At 47.7% G+C, this 17566-nt stretch overlaps 3 protein-coding genes across 8 annotated transcripts in view; 1 reads left to right on the top strand and 2 right to left on the bottom strand.

The window, feature by feature from the left end:
* The window catches only part of MACROH2A2 (macroH2A.2 histone), a 25854-nt gene extending 18936 nt beyond the window's left edge, over positions 1–6918 (bottom strand). For 2 of the 4 annotated variants that reach the window (XM_084525068.1, XM_084525066.1), the window contains exons 1-2: positions 5974–6090; positions 257–489 (exon numbers count right to left, since the gene is read on the bottom strand). In XM_084525068.1, coding sequence (XP_084381194.1) covers positions 257–428 — 172 coding nt within the window. In that variant the 5' untranslated portion in view covers positions 429–489; positions 5974–6090. Of the gene's footprint in view, positions 1–256; positions 490–5973; positions 6091–6539 lie in introns of those variants that run through there. The other 2 variants (XM_084525069.1, XM_084525067.1) reach the window with 2 other exon arrangements.
* On the top strand, positions 6160–15841 carry LOC311439426 (uncharacterized protein; the record flags this gene model as incomplete). Of its 2 annotated transcripts, none has more annotated exons than XM_084525071.1 (5): positions 6160–6348; positions 6717–6821; positions 8065–8152; positions 9912–10030; positions 11610–15841. In XM_084525071.1, the coding sequence occupies 5 exons, from the start codon at positions 6160–6162 to the stop codon at positions 11628–11630; spliced, it is 522 nt and encodes a 173-aa protein (XP_084381197.1). In that variant the 3' UTR covers positions 11631–15841. The 2 variants fall into 2 exon arrangements, with proteins under 2 accessions (XP_084381197.1, XP_084381196.1); XM_084525070.1 differs by having other exon boundaries at positions 10864–15841.
* The window catches only part of COL13A1 (collagen type XIII alpha 1 chain), a 93293-nt gene continuing 87563 nt past the window's right edge, over positions 11837–17566 (bottom strand). For both annotated transcript variants that reach the window (XM_084525064.1, XM_084525065.1), the window contains one exon: positions 11837–17566. In XM_084525064.1, the coding sequence (XP_084381190.1) occupies positions 17534–17566 (33 nt within the window). In that variant the 3' untranslated portion in view covers positions 11837–17533.

Raw genomic sequence — 17566 nt, 5'->3', positions numbered from 1 at the left:
AGAGCAGCAACAAAGAACAAGCAGCTCAACTAGTGATCAAGCACGGCGCCTCTAAAGGAGAAAATTTCCATCCTCAGCCTCTTCGAGAAGCAAATTAATCTCCTTGAGCACTTTAAGCGAATTTATACCTCTCCTGCCCTTTCAGAGCCAGACTTCCAGAGTGCTGAACACGTCCATACCTCACCCCACAGGTACCCCAGGCTGCCGTGCACGATCAGCACCTGAGGGGCTGATCAGCATCGGGTTCTTGGTTTACCTGCTAGATACTCTATGACAGCTGCCATGTAAACCGGTGCTCCGACACCTATCCGGTACTTGTACGTTCCTTTCTTCAAGTAGCGCATCATCCTCCCCACGGGGAAAATAACGCCTGCCCTGCTGGAGCGTGACAGTTTGGACATTTTCTTCTTCCCGCTGCGGCCCGACATCTTGCGGCTTTGTGCTTCTCAACGTGCTGGTGATTCTTATTCCCTTGCTCCAAACTGAAAGCTGTAAGAGAGAAGAAATAGAATTGGTGGCGAGAAAAATCTTTATACATCATTTCCTTGTTCTTCCAGAAGAAACAAACAAACAAACAAACAAAAAAAACACAACAAATCCAGCCTCAACAATTGATAAAATTGAGACATTATTTATATTCAGACAACTGGAACAGGTGCTATAGCTTTGTTTTGTTTGCTTGTTTTTGACTACTGCACAGCCAGTATAGCAATACCACAGAAAGACTGCTTGGAGAATTAAAAATAATAATAAAAATCCAGCATACATTAAATGAATTTTTAAAAAGAAACACAACCCAGAAACAACTCTCAGGAAGGCAGACAGCCACAGCACGGCGAGTTTCAATGCTGATGTTAAAGTTCAGCAAGTTACAGACAGCTGAGAGCTGGGGTGATGGATAGCAGTAAGCAACCTGAAAAGCAGATGTTGATGCCACCTTCGCCTGAAACTAGAGGAAATTGTGCTGCTCGCACAGCAGAAGACAAAACCTGCCTACAAATACAGCTTCCTCAGGGGTCTTTTATAGAGAAAATCTAGCATGTCGGGCTGAAGAGAAGCAGGGAAGCAGCCGTGCTTCAGGCACCTCCCCTCGCACCGCTCGGCCGCAGGAACAGAGCCCCAGGGGGCAGCTCACAGACCTCATCGCTTTAATAATTCTCTCCGGATCACCTTCACAGCATCTACAGAGGGCTGCAGAAGCCTTCCTCCACGGATCTAAAGGATTAAAGACTTCCCTTTAATCTCTCATCTCAGAAGGACTGGCTACCATTTTCTCCTGTCCATCCGGCTTTCTCAGGATGGGCTTTTTCTGCGCTGAGAGCCGATCTTGGTACACAAAGAGTAGCTCGAGATGCTCTCCTCTGAAGGCAGCGAGGAGCGTGACTGCCACAGATGGCATTTCTGGTACCGAAGGCACAGCTACTTAATTCCCGGCCTCCACCCACCTCGGTAGAATGAGGCAACAAAAGGCAGGAGATGATCTAAAAAGTATTGACAACTTTACGTGATGGCGTAACATTTTTATTTTTTTTTAAATCACAGTCTGCATTTTAAAATAGCCATCCGAAAAAGGCCTTGGGCAGCACTGCAGGCCCTTGGGAACATCAACATTTATTCGAGGAGGGCATAAAGCTGGGTTTCCTTTGTGATCCTCCAGCGAGGGTCACCTGGCCCCAGCACAGCCAGGCGTCCACAGAAAATGGCATCGACAACGCCCTGGTGTCTCCTCGTCCATCAGCCAGATCATTTCTCTTAGTGCCTGCGATACATTATGTGGGCAGAGTAGCCGAAGCTGGGAAAGATTACACCAGTAAACCTATCAGACATAGGGACATCGGACATCCAAATTTATGCTGCTCGTCATCCCGTCCTGAGCTCCACAAAAACCGCCAGGCCGGAGTCATGGGTGGTGGTAAAAAGCTCATAAACTGCTGCTTATCAGCAGAGATTAGACAGCTAGGGCCGCTTCAAACACACCCAAGTGAATCAAAACTTCGATGTAATGGGAATAAAGTGCAGTTATGCAGGAGGAATTAGTTGTGTAGGACCAAACAACTGGTGTGGAAAGGCAAGCTTCGTGCCGCAGCCTCCGTGCTTCAGATACAGCACCAAAGGGGGATCCTTGGGAGTGTGATGGGGTTGGCCAGAGGCCTGACAGAAAATCTGAACGGAAAGACGAAAGAAGACATAATAATGGTCTTTTGAGACACAAATGACTGCTTGAAAGGTGGAAAAAATAGGAAAAGCTCTGTGACAGCACCGCTGGAAGGCGGCAGCAGCTCTCCCTCAGCACAGCTTCAGAGGGGCGAGAGATCTGCCGCAAGTCAGCGAGGTACCAACAGGAGGCTGGACAAGGTCATCTCTCGATGTCCCTCCACTTGACAAAGTTTGCTACTTCTGACAAACCCTGCACAACCTTCCCAATTTATATTGGGCTACTGATTAACCTTCATAAAGCATCCTTTCCAGCTTGTGGTAACTGACACTGCAACTAACGAGCAAACATAGGCTGGGGTCTAGGTTTCTAGCCACGGGAAGAGCCAACTTGTGGATCAGCCTCCCGAGTAACACGAGCTACAGTATCACATTTTAATATGAAACTTAATAAATGTGTGCACGAGCCTACGATCTGGTTCCTGCTACACCAGGATGGTTTCATCACCCAGCAATTCAGTTCTGCGCTGAGATCCTGACAGAGAGCCATACTGAAGGAGCACGCTACAAAGAATCACGCATCTAAATCATATTAAGCAAGCCTCTCATATATTTGCTGTAGTACCAAATCCCAGTTGCGTATAAATCAATGGGGAAAAAAAAAGCAAACATCATGAGGTTTGCATCCACAGAAAACACAGTGGTTGTACTTGATCTCTGTGATAGAAAATCAAAACATGTTTGCATAACTAAGCACACTGCTCCAGGGCACACCGTTACGTTATATACACTTGTGGGTATAATTAAACACTTCTGGCTCCTTCCTTTGTTGCCTCATTGAACTTCCCACCTTTGTCTCTATGCCTTTATTCTCTCCTTATCTCCCTCAGCCTCCGCTGTTCTCAGCCATTTTTGCCCCCTGCTGCCAAAGCAGCCTTTGGATTCCCAAACATTTTTCCAAATGCACTGCAGGTATCAGTTCAGGTACGTTTGCAGGATTTTGCTTAAGCCTCAGAATAGGAGAAGTTTCAAAACTCTGCTGTCACTCTTCCTCTCTTCTTTGCAATGTACATGGACCAGGGTACACATGAAACATCTTGAAGCTCTGTTTTTGTCTTGTATCCTACAGAAGATGATGTCTGGTAGAAAACACCAAGCTATGGCATAATCAAATCTGCTAGAATACAATTAATGTGAACTTGAAAAAAGAAACAGGGTACACCACAGCAGTCAGCTACCTATGCCAGATATCTTAGAGAGTGGATGCTAAGGCAACACTTCACAGGCTCAGATGAACATCAGTCCTCGCTATCTTCTACAGAAGAGCTACACCTTGTCCACAGTGAGGTCCCAGGGGCCAGGATCATTTCTCCCCCTGGCAGGGACCCGTTTGACCCAGGAGGATGCACATCAACTCATACCTGACACCACTTACACGATGCACCCACCTGGGCTGCTCCACAGCTGCCAACAGCAGAAGAGCTACAAGTTGAGCACTGCTGGTCCTCATTGTTATCTACAGGTGATGCTGCTAAATGTCAAGAGCTTATCAGCTGAAAAGCACGCAAGCCTACCCACATTAATTATTGCCAAGCGATGCAATGACTCTGGGTTTGTCCTAACAAACTAGAGTCCCCACTGAAAAAACACGGCCATGGCACGTACATGAAGTCCATCGTCACTGAGTTGGAAAAACTGCGTCTATATCTGGCTACCGTGACATCATGAGGCTTGGGCAATTTAAAGCAATTAGTGCTTCCAATCCCCTAATTGGTCACGGCGCACTCCTACTCTTCACAGCTCCACCACCCCTGTGTTGCTATGGGGGATTTAACAGCTACCAGATCTCCTGGAGCTCTCTACAATATGATGAAAATAAGGTAGACTGTTGCAAGCTGGGCCTTGCTCTGGGAATTGCATCTTCCCAAGAGCCCAAGGCAACCAACATCAATTTCGTTTTGCCTGCTGGAAGCAGGGCTCTCCTTGCTCCGAGGTGGATCTGCTTTGGCCACTTGGAGGTTCTGCCACTGCCCACCCCACCACGGTTACCTGCAGAGGGCAAGCACCAGACTGCCCCACGATTTGCATCCCACATATCGAGGTTTACCAAAACAACCTTAAAACCACTTTCCAGCCCTTCCTACACCGATTTGCAGAAGTACAAAACCACATAGTGACATTTAGGTGGTGAGACCTCCAATACTTTTAAAAAACACATGGACTCAAAACCAGATTGTGATGTGCAAGTGAGCCTGGAGTGGAAAAGCTGGACAGGAAGCAAGCTCAGAGATCAACAGGTTCAGAGATTTACAGGTCAAAATCTGGCAAGAAAGCATGGGTGCCCTCCAGGTAGCTCAGTGCACTACCAAATGCCTACGACAAAACAACTGATTTTTCATTTATGCTGAACAGCTGTTATGCAAAGCAAAGACAAGATTTTTAACAGTTGATCAAAAAGTATCTAGATCAGAATCTGCTTGTTGGAGCCCAAAGCAGAAGCTGTTTCTTGCACGTGATGTTAGCAGCCTGATGGAGGGGACAGAAGCGAAGGTGCCCTCCCGCTCCCTCAGGTTCCTTCTGGCATCAGTTCAGATGTCTAGTTCTTTCTCTCAGAAAGAAAACTCACAGGAAACAAAGAAAAGAAAGCTTAGTCTGTGCAACGCAGAATAAAACTGCTGCAACATGGGTGAACAGCAAACTCCAGCTGTTCCTCTTCACATCCCCGACCAAACGCAAGGCAGAGGCAAGGCAGGATAACACCTACACCAGGTATGAAGCACACACTAGCGACTATCACTAAGCATTTGAGAAATAAACGGGTAAAATAAATAAATAAATCGGGTCGGATTAAACCAGGCGCTATATAAACCGCGCATATATAGCCAGCAGGCTATATACACCGTTGTCCTGCTGGGTTTTCGAGGTGGCAGAGACACCCCTGCAGCACAAGGTGCCCAGGGGCACTTGGGCAGGATTTGGGGCAGGATTTGGGGTGGGGAGTTTTGGCAGCAGGCGCTCAGCAGGGAGCTGCCCCCGGGCTGCGGGACTGCCACCACAGCCCTGCGGCTTTGACGCGGGACTGCTGAGCGGCGTTTGGGGGTGTGTACGCGAGCCGTGCGCTTGTGCTGGGCACCCACGGGCTTTGCCTTCCACATATTATAACTTTTATTCGGAAAATTAAAGGTGAAATGTGTGTGTACGGGGTGGGGGGGGGGCGGGACGGGCCCCGCTGCCCCTCAGGGGAGGCGCCAGCGGGGCCGGGCGGCACGCGCAACGCCGCGCGGTTGCCATGGCGACGCCCGCCCCGCCCCTCCCTCCCCTCCCTCTCCCCGCGGGCGCCGAGGCGAGGCGGCTGCCGATTGGCTGCGAGCCGCCGGGCGGCGGGGGCGGGGCGGCGCGAGCGCGCGCCCCGCGCAGGCGCCCTGCGGCGGCGAGCAGCGAGCGGAGGGGGGGGGGGGCGAGCCGGGAGGGATGGAGGGGGGGCGGAGTGGCCGTTGGCTTTCCCGCGCAAACCCCCCCCCCCTCCCCCGCCCCTCCCCCCCTCCAGTCAGCGGCCGGAGCCTCCGTGAGGGGGCGGCGGCGGGGGGCGCGCACCCCCCTCCCGCCCCTTTAAACCCCTTAAACCCCCCTCAGACCCCTTTAAACCCCCTCAGAGCCCTCCCTTCGACCCCCCTCACCCCCCTCAGACCCCCTCATCCCCCCCAAATCCCCTCACACCCCCCCCAAACCCCCCTCCCCCCCCCCTCCTCCTCCATCCCCTCACGGCCGCTGAGGGGAGCGGCCCCCCTCACCCCCCCCCCCCCACCGCCCGCTCCTCACCTGCCGGTGCTTCCTCACCGCCCTCCTCCTCCTCCTCCGGGCCCCTTTCCCCTCTCTCTGCCCTCGCAGCCGCCTCTCGCCCTCGCCTCTTTTTTCCCCCCCCCACCCCAACCCAACCCAACCCCGACCCCGGGCCCGCTCGCCCCGCCTCAGCCGCCGGCTCCCGTCTGCTACGTGAGGAGGGCGATGGCGGCGGCGGCTGCTCCCGCTCCCGAGGGGGGCGGCAGGGCTTCCCTCCCGCTCCGCTACACCGCCTCTAGGAGGAGTCACCGGCCTGCTGCAAGCCCCCTGCGGCTGCCGCCCTCCTTGCCCGGGGGGGAAGGGGCCGGCGGCGGCGGGGAGCCCCCAGCCGATCCCCCCCCCCTCCCCATGAAGGTGAGCCCGGTGCCGGTGTGCCCGGCCCCACAAAGAAGGGGGGGGGGGGGGCGGCTCTTTGGGCTCTTTGTGTCTTGAGGCCTGCTCAGCCTCCTCCCCGGCCGCCCCTGGGCTTTGTAGCCCGGCCACGAGGGCTGCCAAGTTGCTTTCCGCCTCAGGCAGGGCTAAACATCGCCCCGAGTTTCTCTCACCTTGTTGTTTTTTTATCCCTCAAACGCCTCGCATCGCTGCACTGCTTCCCCTGGCTCCGAGGCTGCTGCGAGGCTGTGCCTTAACCCAGCCGGCTCCAGCTCGCACACGGCGTTGTGCTGGGAGGGTGGCTGGGAACAACAGAGCAGGAGGATAAAGAGGCGTCCATGCTCTTTCAGCGTGCCCTTTGTTGCTGCGAAAACCACCAAGGTTCACCGGCTTCCCGGAGTTTGTGGCTGGCCCCGCCAAAAAGAAACTTTTGTGCCCGCGTAGAATCGCATTCGGTAGGGGAAAAAAAAATGTTGAAGTGTTCCTTCAGATTATATTCATTGTGGACCACACCATCTCCCAGAGAAAGAGGGCGTGAGTGGCGGCAACCTAGGGTTTTCCCTGTGAGCACAGGCACTAACAACAGCTGTATTTTGACATGCTTTAAAAGGGAAATAAAGACACTCCTTGTCTTTTTCAGCAAGTTGCCCAACAAGATCCCCATATCCACAGTTTCATGCTTTGGAGCCTTCTCTTCCCCCTCCTTCGGCCCAGAATTTTTCCTATGTGTTATGAGGAGCGATTCCTCATCGCAGCCTTACCTCTATGGGCTTTCCTTTCTTCTTTGTGGCCATCTGCCTTTATAAAACTTCCAGGACAGAAGTATGTGAGGTGTGAACCCCTGGGCCAGATTTAGATGAAACCGGGCACAGATTTACTGGATCAGTGTACGGGGGATGCGCAGACCCACAATGAGATAGCAGAAGTTTGTTTTTGTAAATGAGGTCAAAATGCTTTGAAACCCCAGGAAAAACAAACAAACAAACAAACAGAACCTTGCATTTGAATTATTTTACCCAAAAGGGGAAGTCTTCATTGGATCTCACCTGTTTGTACTTTGAACATAGCAAAGGGAAAGACACCTATAGAGTTTTAAGTGTATTGAACCATTAATAGATTTCGGGGAGGGTAGGGGGAACAGAAGATTTTCAAGCACAAAGCATAAAACCAAAAGAATGTAAAACCCATGAGGAGGAGGAGGAACATTTGTGTTTTTCTATTTCAAGATAGGAATAATTGCATCCAATAACACTCGCAACCATGCATGTGGCGCATAGCTTTGTTATTAAAAATAATTTGAGAGGAGACAAAATAAGCATCACATATTTTTGAAAACATTCCCAGTTTGTTGCAGATTAACAAATAGTTGCTGTGTGATAACAACACAAAAGCGTGGGAGGTCTACAAAGAAAAAAACATTTATGCCTTCTGCTTTAGGCAAACTTTGAACACTTGGAAAACTCATTCTATTTACAAAAAAAAACAAAACAAAACACCACAACTTTTTCTGTTTGTACACAGCCTTCTCATTACCTGCAGGCATGTTGTCGGGTCCACCACATGGGTACGTGCCTTTCTGATGGCTCCTAGATGAGGCATAGCTCCTCTGGGTGCGCAGGGCTGCGGCCTCCTCATGCAGCTTTTGTGTTCCCTAAAATAAAAATCTAATTTCTGTTTCCTCTTTATCACCCATGGCAGGTTGTTCCTGTTTTCTGCAGTGACAGCCACATGTCCCAGCAGCCGTCGTGTCCCCGCACAAGTCGCCACACCACCGGCAGCAGAGCAGGTACTCTCTGGAGTTGGGCTTCCCTGTTTTGCAGCGGTGTTGAACACTGAGGCTGCACGGGAACGGGGCGAGCAGGAGGTCCCTTACTCTGCTCGACAAGGCCTCTGTGGCAGAGGGCACCTTCGCCATCGTGGTAGGCAGGGGATGAGCCCAAGGTTTTTGGTCACAACAGCTTTACGTCCTGGTCTGTCAGATCAACTTGTTCAGAGAAAGATCACAAATAAGTCACATTCCTCAAACGGAAAACTTCCAGCGCTGGATTAAGCGGGAGCTTCCCCCTGCCATCAACAGGAGCGGAGCCTGCCCTCGCTAGGTTGTGCAGAGACCATCTGCCAGTTGCCTTCCCAGTGCAAATACAATCTGTTCCTTTGTCAAAATAAACAACATAGCTATTGACAGAGCAGTTATAGACTGCCGCCTGCCTAACTCACCAGCGAGTGGAATAACAGCCTGTTTATGGCACTCTCACTTTTGGGCAGAAGCTGTTAGATCTCAAACATTGCAATGAATATTTCATAGCGCCAGAACCAGGAGATACGGCTTCACTCTTGCTCAGGCTGGCAGGCATCCAGGGTTGGCCTGGCAGTACAGTAATGTCAAGCACTCCGAAAGCTCTGTCTTAGCACCCTGCGTAATCCAGGAGTTTCATCAAAGCAGCACCAGTGTTGTCATGCTATTAGGACAGCCTAACACAGTAAAAGTTGCTCTGCGTATGTTATGGCAGTAGACAACAGATGTAGTAACTGAGTTCTGCAAATAATCCGTATTTCTGTTACGACTTTTTCACATTTTGAGCCATTTCTGAATCCCCCAAACACACCCTCCATAGCGTTTACAGCTTTAGTATGCTAGTATTTCGTGCACAGCAAGCTCTTCTTAAAGGAAGTGGAAAAACAATCCTTTTTTTGAACTCCCTTACTGCAGTATTAGTGTAAAACCAGACTGTGGTGTATACTTCAGAATTAAACTGTTTTCTGTGCCCGTCAGGTTCTGGCATGGTGTTTAAGGCAGACTGGTGGTTAGGATATCTTCAAAAGGATATCTTAGGATATCTTAGGATATATTAGGTTAGGATATCTTCACTCTCTAAAGGTACCTCAAGGGAGGCTGTAGTGAGGTGGGGGTTGGCCTGTTCTCCCACGTGCCTGGTGACAGGACGAGGGGGAATGGGCTTAAGTTGCGCCAGGGGAGTTTTAGGTTGGATGTTAGGAAGAACTTCTTTACCGAAAGGGTTGTGAGGCATTGGAACAGGCTGCCCAGGGAAGTGGTGGAGTCACCATCCCTGGAAGTCTTCAAAAGACGTTTAGATGTAGAGCTTAGGGAAATGGTTTAGTGGGGACTGTTAGCGTTAGGTCAGAGGTTGGACTCGATGATCATGAGGTCTCTTCCAACCTAGAAATTCTGTGATTCTGTGAAAAAAAAGTTGCAAAGTATCTCATGCATTAGCAAAAAGAAGAGAGAAGCGTTTCTTGCCTAAGCACCCATTCTAAAAGCTAAATGCTGCTTATCAGAGGAAAATAAATTATTTTTCATCCTTGTTATTTATCATTAAACACATTAGATGCAGTCTGCAGAGATCATTGTCTTGACTCAATTAGTCATATAAGTCAAAATATTTAATAGGAATATTCAGATAGTTATGATTACCCCTGATAATTGTGTCTCTTTTGTCAAATTGAGATTTACAAAAATCTTTCAGAATTAGCAAAAAAAGAATAAGGGAACAAAAAGGGGAAAATAATGCTATGTTCTGTTCCAGAATACCCTGTCAGGTTTTACCCCCACAGCCCAGAAACAATAGCCAGGAAGGGGCGAGGTGTGCGGAGAAGCGGCACGGTGATCACCCAGATGGAGTGGCTTCTTGGAATAATGAAACAGGTTGGGACTTCTAGCTAAGAAAGCACACTATGACGCTATGGACACGTTCTTTTGCTTTGTGTCCCTGTACCTCCAAAGGAAGGTACCTTTGCTGTTTATAAATAAAACCCCTATTTCAGTTTCTGAGCTTAAGCAAAGCTGGACTGATAGAATGGTAAGTTTGTTAACTAGATTCTGTGTCTCCCTCCTCACAGATTTGCAGAGGGATTTTTGGTAGTTGTTTCTGATTCGTTGTTCTCGTGCTAGTAAAAATATTTGTCCCTTTGCACTTACCCCCTTTGGTATGATTCAGAACTGTGATAGATATTCCCTTTCTCCTCTGGTGACATTTACAAGCCTGGTGTCTTCCTGCACAGGACCAGTATACTCTGAACTTTTCTCAGAGAAACTTCAAAGGACAGGACAGCACTGCACATTTGTCTACTTTCATAACTGCAGCTGAATTTGATTTAAAATAGCCAGTTTAAATCATAAATCGACTTTTTATTTTTCCCTATGGAGCCTTCAGGTGAAAAAAAAATCTCAACCTGATCTATAAATGGAAAAATATAGAAAGGCTTCATTTGGGTCACTTGTTTGTCAGGAGCAGAATGCAGCTAACCTCCAAAACACTTATTTATTGCACAAGTGCAAAATTTACTGCTCTCCCGAGGTATAGTGATTATACTTGCAGGAGCAAGTATAAAAAAAAAAAAAAAAAAAAAGAAAAAGAACAAGAAAACCAGAAGTGACCTTAGAGCCTCAAGAAATGATGGGAATCATAGGTTCCTGATACATTTTCCTCTCCAAGTTGAAGCATCATAATGTGCTTTTTTTTTCTTTTTTCTGTGTAGCTTAGTGCACGAGTTCCTGTTAACCACCCAGATCCTTGAGGATTTTGCCTGGTGATCCAGGGCTCATTGTAGCTAAACCCAGAGGACGTCAGGAGCGAGGCACTTCATTTTGCTGTCTAACAGCTCAAGAGCTAAAGGTTTTTCAGCAGATCACTTTCCTCTCAAGGAAACACTACTGTGTCCGTGGGCTCCTTCCCTCTGCGTTAATGCAGAGAGAAAGCCAGGAGGGGCAGAGGCGATGTTCCTGCAGCTGCCCATTTCTCCCCTTTCACTGAGAAGGGAGCTGTGGGAACCCTGCTCCAAGGCAGGTGACTGATTTTCACGTCTGGATTTAGAGGAGGTAAATGTATCGGGGGCATGGTGCGATGATCGTGATGGCTGTCACAGCGTTTGAGGCCAGTGCCACCTTCCCTCTTGTTACCATGCCAAAACCAAGCCGCCAGGCCAGGTGCTGCTAGCCCCAAACCATCAGCCAAAGGCTCAGTCATTTGGGTTTTTGGTTGGCTGTTCCCCCCCAATTAGGGATTCATAGAAGTTGGTCAGATGTTTCATTTTTTAGGCCAGATCCCTTAGACAACAGCTTTTGGGTTCTGAGCCTGTTATTTTGTGGTTTAAGAAAGAGCTCCCATAGGGCTGGCCAGGTAGCGGGGGGATTCGGGGTCTCTGGTGTCCAGTAACAGAGCTCAGCTGATATTGCTGCCTTTGCCCTAGCACAGGCACTAAGTCGGGCTGTGTCCTCTGTCCAGCTGTTTCCACCAGGCTGGTGAGAACATTTTTGAGACTTTTGTCCCCCTGCCGAATGGGTTGAGATGTGCCACCTAGTGCCACGGATCCTGGGGTGACTGGCGAACAGCAGATGGCGTCCTCTCCTAAGGATCTTTATCTGAACGCCACCCCCAGGTGCGAAGAGGGGCCACCAATTTCTGGTGCGTGATTTGCATTGGCTGGCATTGAAAAAGAGACGGAAACTTCGTGTAAGTAAACAGGAGTTTTTATAAAATGGAGAAGTATGTACATCAGGCGTAACAAATGCAGTTCGTACTGGAATATTATGGCACACAGATTAAAATAGAAACCTCATTAAAACATTGACACCACGGAGTAAAGCTTCAATGCAAGGCACAGGGAATTCACCAGACTCCTCTTGGAAAACGATGGGACGACACACCAAACAGGGCGGTCTGCCGACCACTGCAACAACCATCCAGCCCAAAACGCTTTCTGTTACCTCCTGCCTGGTTTTCCAGCAGTCCATTCCCCAAATTAACTTTGTCCTGGAATCCCCCAGCTTTATCCTCATCCTGATGCGGTGAATAGGCTAAGGCATTTAAAACACCAACACACAGCTCTCGCATAGCAATTTTCTTCATCATATAAAACAGCACCTCAGAATAAGATAAGTATTATTTTCTTTATCTGATAACTTGGTACTTGGTGATTAAGTATATAAAATTTCCAGCGCTTGCAAGAAAGTAGAACTGCTTTAAAGGCACTATAATTAAGCAGTAGGTTACTTTTTTGTAACTCAACTTCATTTATTACTGAGCAATCAGTCAGCAAGTTACGTGCACGCCTACTCTTAAGAAACGGCATGGCTCCTCTGAAACCATTCAGTTAATGGACACGAAGTGCGGAACTGAGGCACAGTTCTGGTTCTGACAAAAATCATAGGCTAGTTGTCGTTCACACTGATGGAAGTCATTTATGTGAATCCCTTTTCTCATATATGTTAAATGTTTCATCTGTTAATATCTTTTACGTTTTAAATCACACAAACATTTTGCTTATAAAATAGTGTAAAAAAAATACAAAGAAAAACTAAATTAAGTTCTGTTATGATCAGTAACTCCTCATGCCATAGCTCAGAGTGTAACCTTACAAACAGTACCTCTACTCCTCTAAAATAACGTTAGAGACATTTAACATGGAATTCAGAATTTCGAGGTTTAAAAGACAAAACAAATCAAAGTTCTCCTATTACCAAGGAAGAAAAAGAAAAGAGAAAGCAAATGCTCATTTTGGCTGAAGAAGCTCCTACAGAGGCTGGAAAGATTATGGGAAAGAACAGCCCTTTGTTCTCTTCATTCCAGCAATTATTTAGTGGGGAATTTTCTTACAGGCCAAAAAGTTTTGAGTAGCTGAACTACGTCAAAAGGAGTTGAAATAGTGTCTCAGAATCAGCACATTGACAATAACAGTTGCTGGTAATACAAAAGAACATTACAGCACTTACATTCGTGAAAGCCAAACAACATTGGATATTTAATATTAATCAGAATTCAATATAACCAATGTAAAAAGTGTAATCAGGCTTAAATGCCTCAGTCAATCAGTGTTTATAGGAGACATGCAGAAACAATGCCCTGTTGATATTTACCCACAACTCAGCACTTTACTACAGCTACGTTAAATACTGTACATTCTATGCCACCAAAAAAAAATAGAGTCTCTCTTGTAAAATTCAAGAAAAGCAGATAGGTTACAAATTGCTTCAGCAATCCTTCTCCTGCAGGGATTAGTGAATTAACGCCTGCCTGACGTTGGCCAATGAGCAGACCTTTGGCAGAAAGCATCCCCAGCATCAAAGAATTTGGTGAAGAAGATGAGCAACAGGCAGTGCCAGTGACACAAGTGCTCCAGATGTGGGAAAATGACACCAGGGAGGTGTTTTGCTGGGCTCTGAGTACCAAGGGGAGATCCACTTGACACAGTTTTCTTGGCAGAGCTCGTAAACGGGGATGGAGAAACCCGGTGAGGAAGCCCTCAGCCACACGTAGCGAGCTGGGGAGCAGAGAGCACATTTCACCATCAAAGGTGTGCTTCTAAAGCACATCCCCTGCCTGTGCTCACACGCTCTGCCTTGGCTCCCAGCACAGAGCCGTCACTGGATGTACAGAGCGGGCTCCTGGCAGACGAAGCTGAACACAGAGGTGATCTCCAGCAGTGCGTCTCGTGCATCCGAATCACTAACAGCAGCCAGCCTGCGAGGCCAGGCAAAATCGAGGCCTCCATACTCAAAAATGGAACCTCCTGAGCCCAGGTGGTTCCTCGGCAGGACCTGGTTTCTCCTTCAGACCTGTTCTTCTCAGGCAGCGCTGACTGGCAATGTAGATGTGCCTCGTGAGTTCTACCAGCAGCGAGCCCGCGGTATCTGCAGGCTCTCCTTGTAAATCAGCAGCTCCCCTCCCATCACTGCTGCTGAGCATCTGGAGTCAATTTTGCATCGTTAAGCCTGAGAATTCCGCAGAGTCAGGCCATTCCCCAGCATCAAAGGGATGCTCAAGCCTCCTTAACAGGGCAGGGGGATGCAACAGCTACATTCTGCCCCAATTTACCCCACCTCTCAATGAAACGCTTCCAAGGAAGCGTGTCATCTCCTCAAAAACTCACCAAGGTGGTGAGGCTGCTCGGTCTGCAGCTCGAGCACAACACCCGGGTAAAAGCAAATCCTTGCAGGAGAGCAGAAGGGAAGATTTACTGAAGCAACGCTTTGAAACATTACTGGGAGAGAACAATGGAATTATCACAAAATGGAATTTCACACGCCCCACAAATCCCCGCCAGGGACAATGGATTGACAAACAGCCTGCAAGAGAAAGCAAGAACACCAGATCCTTTCTGTCAGTTTCACAACCGACCCTCTTGCACCTACCACCACCACGTCTAGCCTGCTACGCTCAGCATGTGACAGCAGTTAAAGTCATCTTTTGCAGCAAAGAAAAAAAAAAGTCTAGCAAGATTTTCTTAAACAAACAACCCCTCTAATATTTGTACTAATTCTGTTTGAAAAAAACAAAACACTTCTTTATTGGATAACTTCAGCAAGCAAATAACCATAAGAAAGCTACGAAGCTAAACTGGTCTTGCCACGTAGCATTTTAAACAGTAGAAGCTTTACAGTCAACTCCAAAAACTTCACAGATATCTACCGTCTTAATTCATGTTTTGCTGTGATTTTTTTTCCATTGGATCCAAGTGTTGGACAATGAAGGGCTACAGGAAAGGAGGAGGGAGTGCAGGAAGGATTGATAAATGAGTGGGAAAATGATCAAACTGTGATCATGGGACGTTCTGAAAATTAAGAAAAGAAAGTCCTTGTCCCTGACAAAACGGGTACATCTGGAAACAATAGGGACAAAAACAAGGGAAAAACAAAGATGTGTAAAAGAAACAGAGGCTCTCACCCAGCCCAGCATTTGCAGGCATGTTCCACGTGGAGCAAAGGCCGAAGATGAGCTGAGTGTAAGTGCACTGCTGGGGCTAGAGGAGGGAAAACAGCGAGAGACGACGATACCATGGCAGGTAACAACCAGGAGCCTGCTGTTTTCAAGCAAGCAGCTTTTGAGCTGCTAGCTCAGAGCCACCTCCTAGCGAAGTCTGAGATTTCAGGCTGCAGAATGCTCCTGAAGAGGGCACAGCGACCCTTGCCAGACTCCCTTCCAAATGACAGAGCATATGAAATCAGAAGAGACCGTCTTTAATCAGCCAGTCCCTCGCGCAGCCCTTTTGGATTCTGTAAGTGGAGTTTTGGAGAGACTGTTTTGTCTGGGAGAGGTCACTGGTACCTGGTCCCTAGGCACAGCCTGTGGGGATGCGTCTGTCCCCACTGAAAATTGGTTTGCCTATGGAGAGCACCATCTTACTCTTGGACTTTGGGAGAAAAAACAACACGCTAGGAATGTCCTTGGGACATCTCGAGTCAGAAACTTTTACAGACTTATTCCAACAGCTCATCAAAAATATATTTAAAAGGAAACACTAGAAAAGAGCAAACAAATTGCCCCCAAAATATTGTTAGTAAAAAGAAATGTAGAAGTAGCGTTATCAAACTATATACATAATTGTTTTTTTTTTAATTAAAAAAAGAAAAAAGCACACCTACCGCCTGCAGTTCTGGTCAGGTTCTCCCCTTCTCCCCCCACCCCCCAAAGAAATAAAAAATAAGAACTACAAATAAAATAGATTAACCCTTTCACCAGCCTGGCTTCTAACTGAAACGATTTATTCCCCTACTGCTGTGCTTACTGAATGCATTCGTTCAGAAAAAAATCACAACGGGTGTTCTTTAGATCAGACTCAAAGTAGAACTTTTCCTCTGCTCCTTTTAAGCCTTGAATTACGTTAGAAGTGTACTTCCTATGCAGTGGACGAAAAGGGCTGGCTGCGGGGTGCAGATGTCCTTCTCAGAAGGTCGGGACTATTCCAGCTGAGTGGACGAAGCTGTCTGAGCCAAGGTTATTGTGTTCCTGGGGCTCGCTCAGATCTATTAAACATTGCTTTGAACTTGAAATCAGCTCCTTCTCTCTGAAGCAGCATGAATTGCTTGTCATTTAGTTTTGCCTAATGCTTTAGATATCATTCATCAACTCTAGTAATAATGGCCCTGATTCACCAGAGCACTTAAATATGCAAATAGTATCATTTAGGCCAATGGCAATCACACACTCGAAGTTAAATGTGTGTTTTAATGCTTGGACAAATGGGATTCCCGATGTACTCAACGAAAAAGAAGTGTTATGAGTCATGTTCACAAGATATGCACTTAGGCTTAATTTTAGCTTTTTTAGTGTATTGGAAGAGCTCTGGTGAAAGACCCTACAACGTTCATGTGAACGGGATTTAACCTTCAGCAGTGGGAACTGATGGCAGGTTTGTGTGGCAATTGGTATGAGGTGCCCACAGTTGCATGTCCTGACCTTCAGGTAGCTGGGAAATGTCCTCTGCGCCCCTCAGCACCTTGCCAAATCTTTATCTCCTTTCAGTAAATATATTGGAACATGTGACAGTGGGATTTGACTCTTGTGATCCTGATTTTCCATCTGGAAGTACATCTGTTGAAAGGTACCCACAAAAAGGGCCTTAATAGGACAGCAAAATAATACTTCTGGAGGGCTCCAGACAAAAAAAAAAACATCCAGTGTGCATGGTGGAGACCAAACAGAAGCACAGGAAGCAAAGGAACTGTTCAGTGAAACCAGGTTTTATCCATACTTCAAGTTTTCCTTCTCTGACAAGATATTTCACACCTTCAGTACCTAGTACGCTTTCCCCTTTTCAGCAAAAGGCTTCACTGCTTTCTGATTTACCAGGAGATAAAAAGTTTGTGATGAAAAGGTTAAGGATGGAATCATCAAAGATACAGGTGGAAGTGTGTCATCTGGGAACCAGATAGGGTAGGAAAAGGTTGTCTCGTGTCCTCGGAGCAGCACTCTGAACTGAGCACGCGCAGCTTGACTGGCTTTCCTAAAGAAAACATTCCAGAAGGATTTCTGTCTTGGATCAAAGGATCCCCCCACTGAAATTGTTTATGTCTTGCGCTCATTTATACAGCAGCTGCTGGAAAACGAGCCCAGTTCTTCATCTGAAGAGCCTGACCACAATAATAGACCGAAGTGAAAATGACCAAAGAAAAGAGAACACAAACGGTGTCATTTCCAAACTCTGCCACTGGCCTCTGGGAGAAGGCCGAAAGCAAAGCAAGAAGCGCCGGCACGCTGAGCTCCCGCGGCCACACCAGGCCTTATCTGGGCACAGGCTCCCGGCACACGGTTGAAGAACTCTTCCCAAGCTCCAGGGAGGGAACTTGCAAAGCATCTCCAGCACATCTTCAGGAAGGTCCTTCTTCTCCTTTCGTTTTGCTGTCGTTTCCCAAACTTCACCCTCGTTCCTCTCACTTTTTGGCTATCAGCCAAGGAGTTTGACC

The sequence above is a fragment of the Aythya ferina genome (assembly GCF_964211825.1).
Source record: "Aythya ferina genome assembly, chromosome: 7".
NCBI classification, from domain to species: domain Eukaryota; kingdom Metazoa; phylum Chordata; class Aves; order Anseriformes; family Anatidae; genus Aythya; species Aythya ferina.
This window is presented reverse-complemented; position numbering and strand designations above follow the sequence as displayed.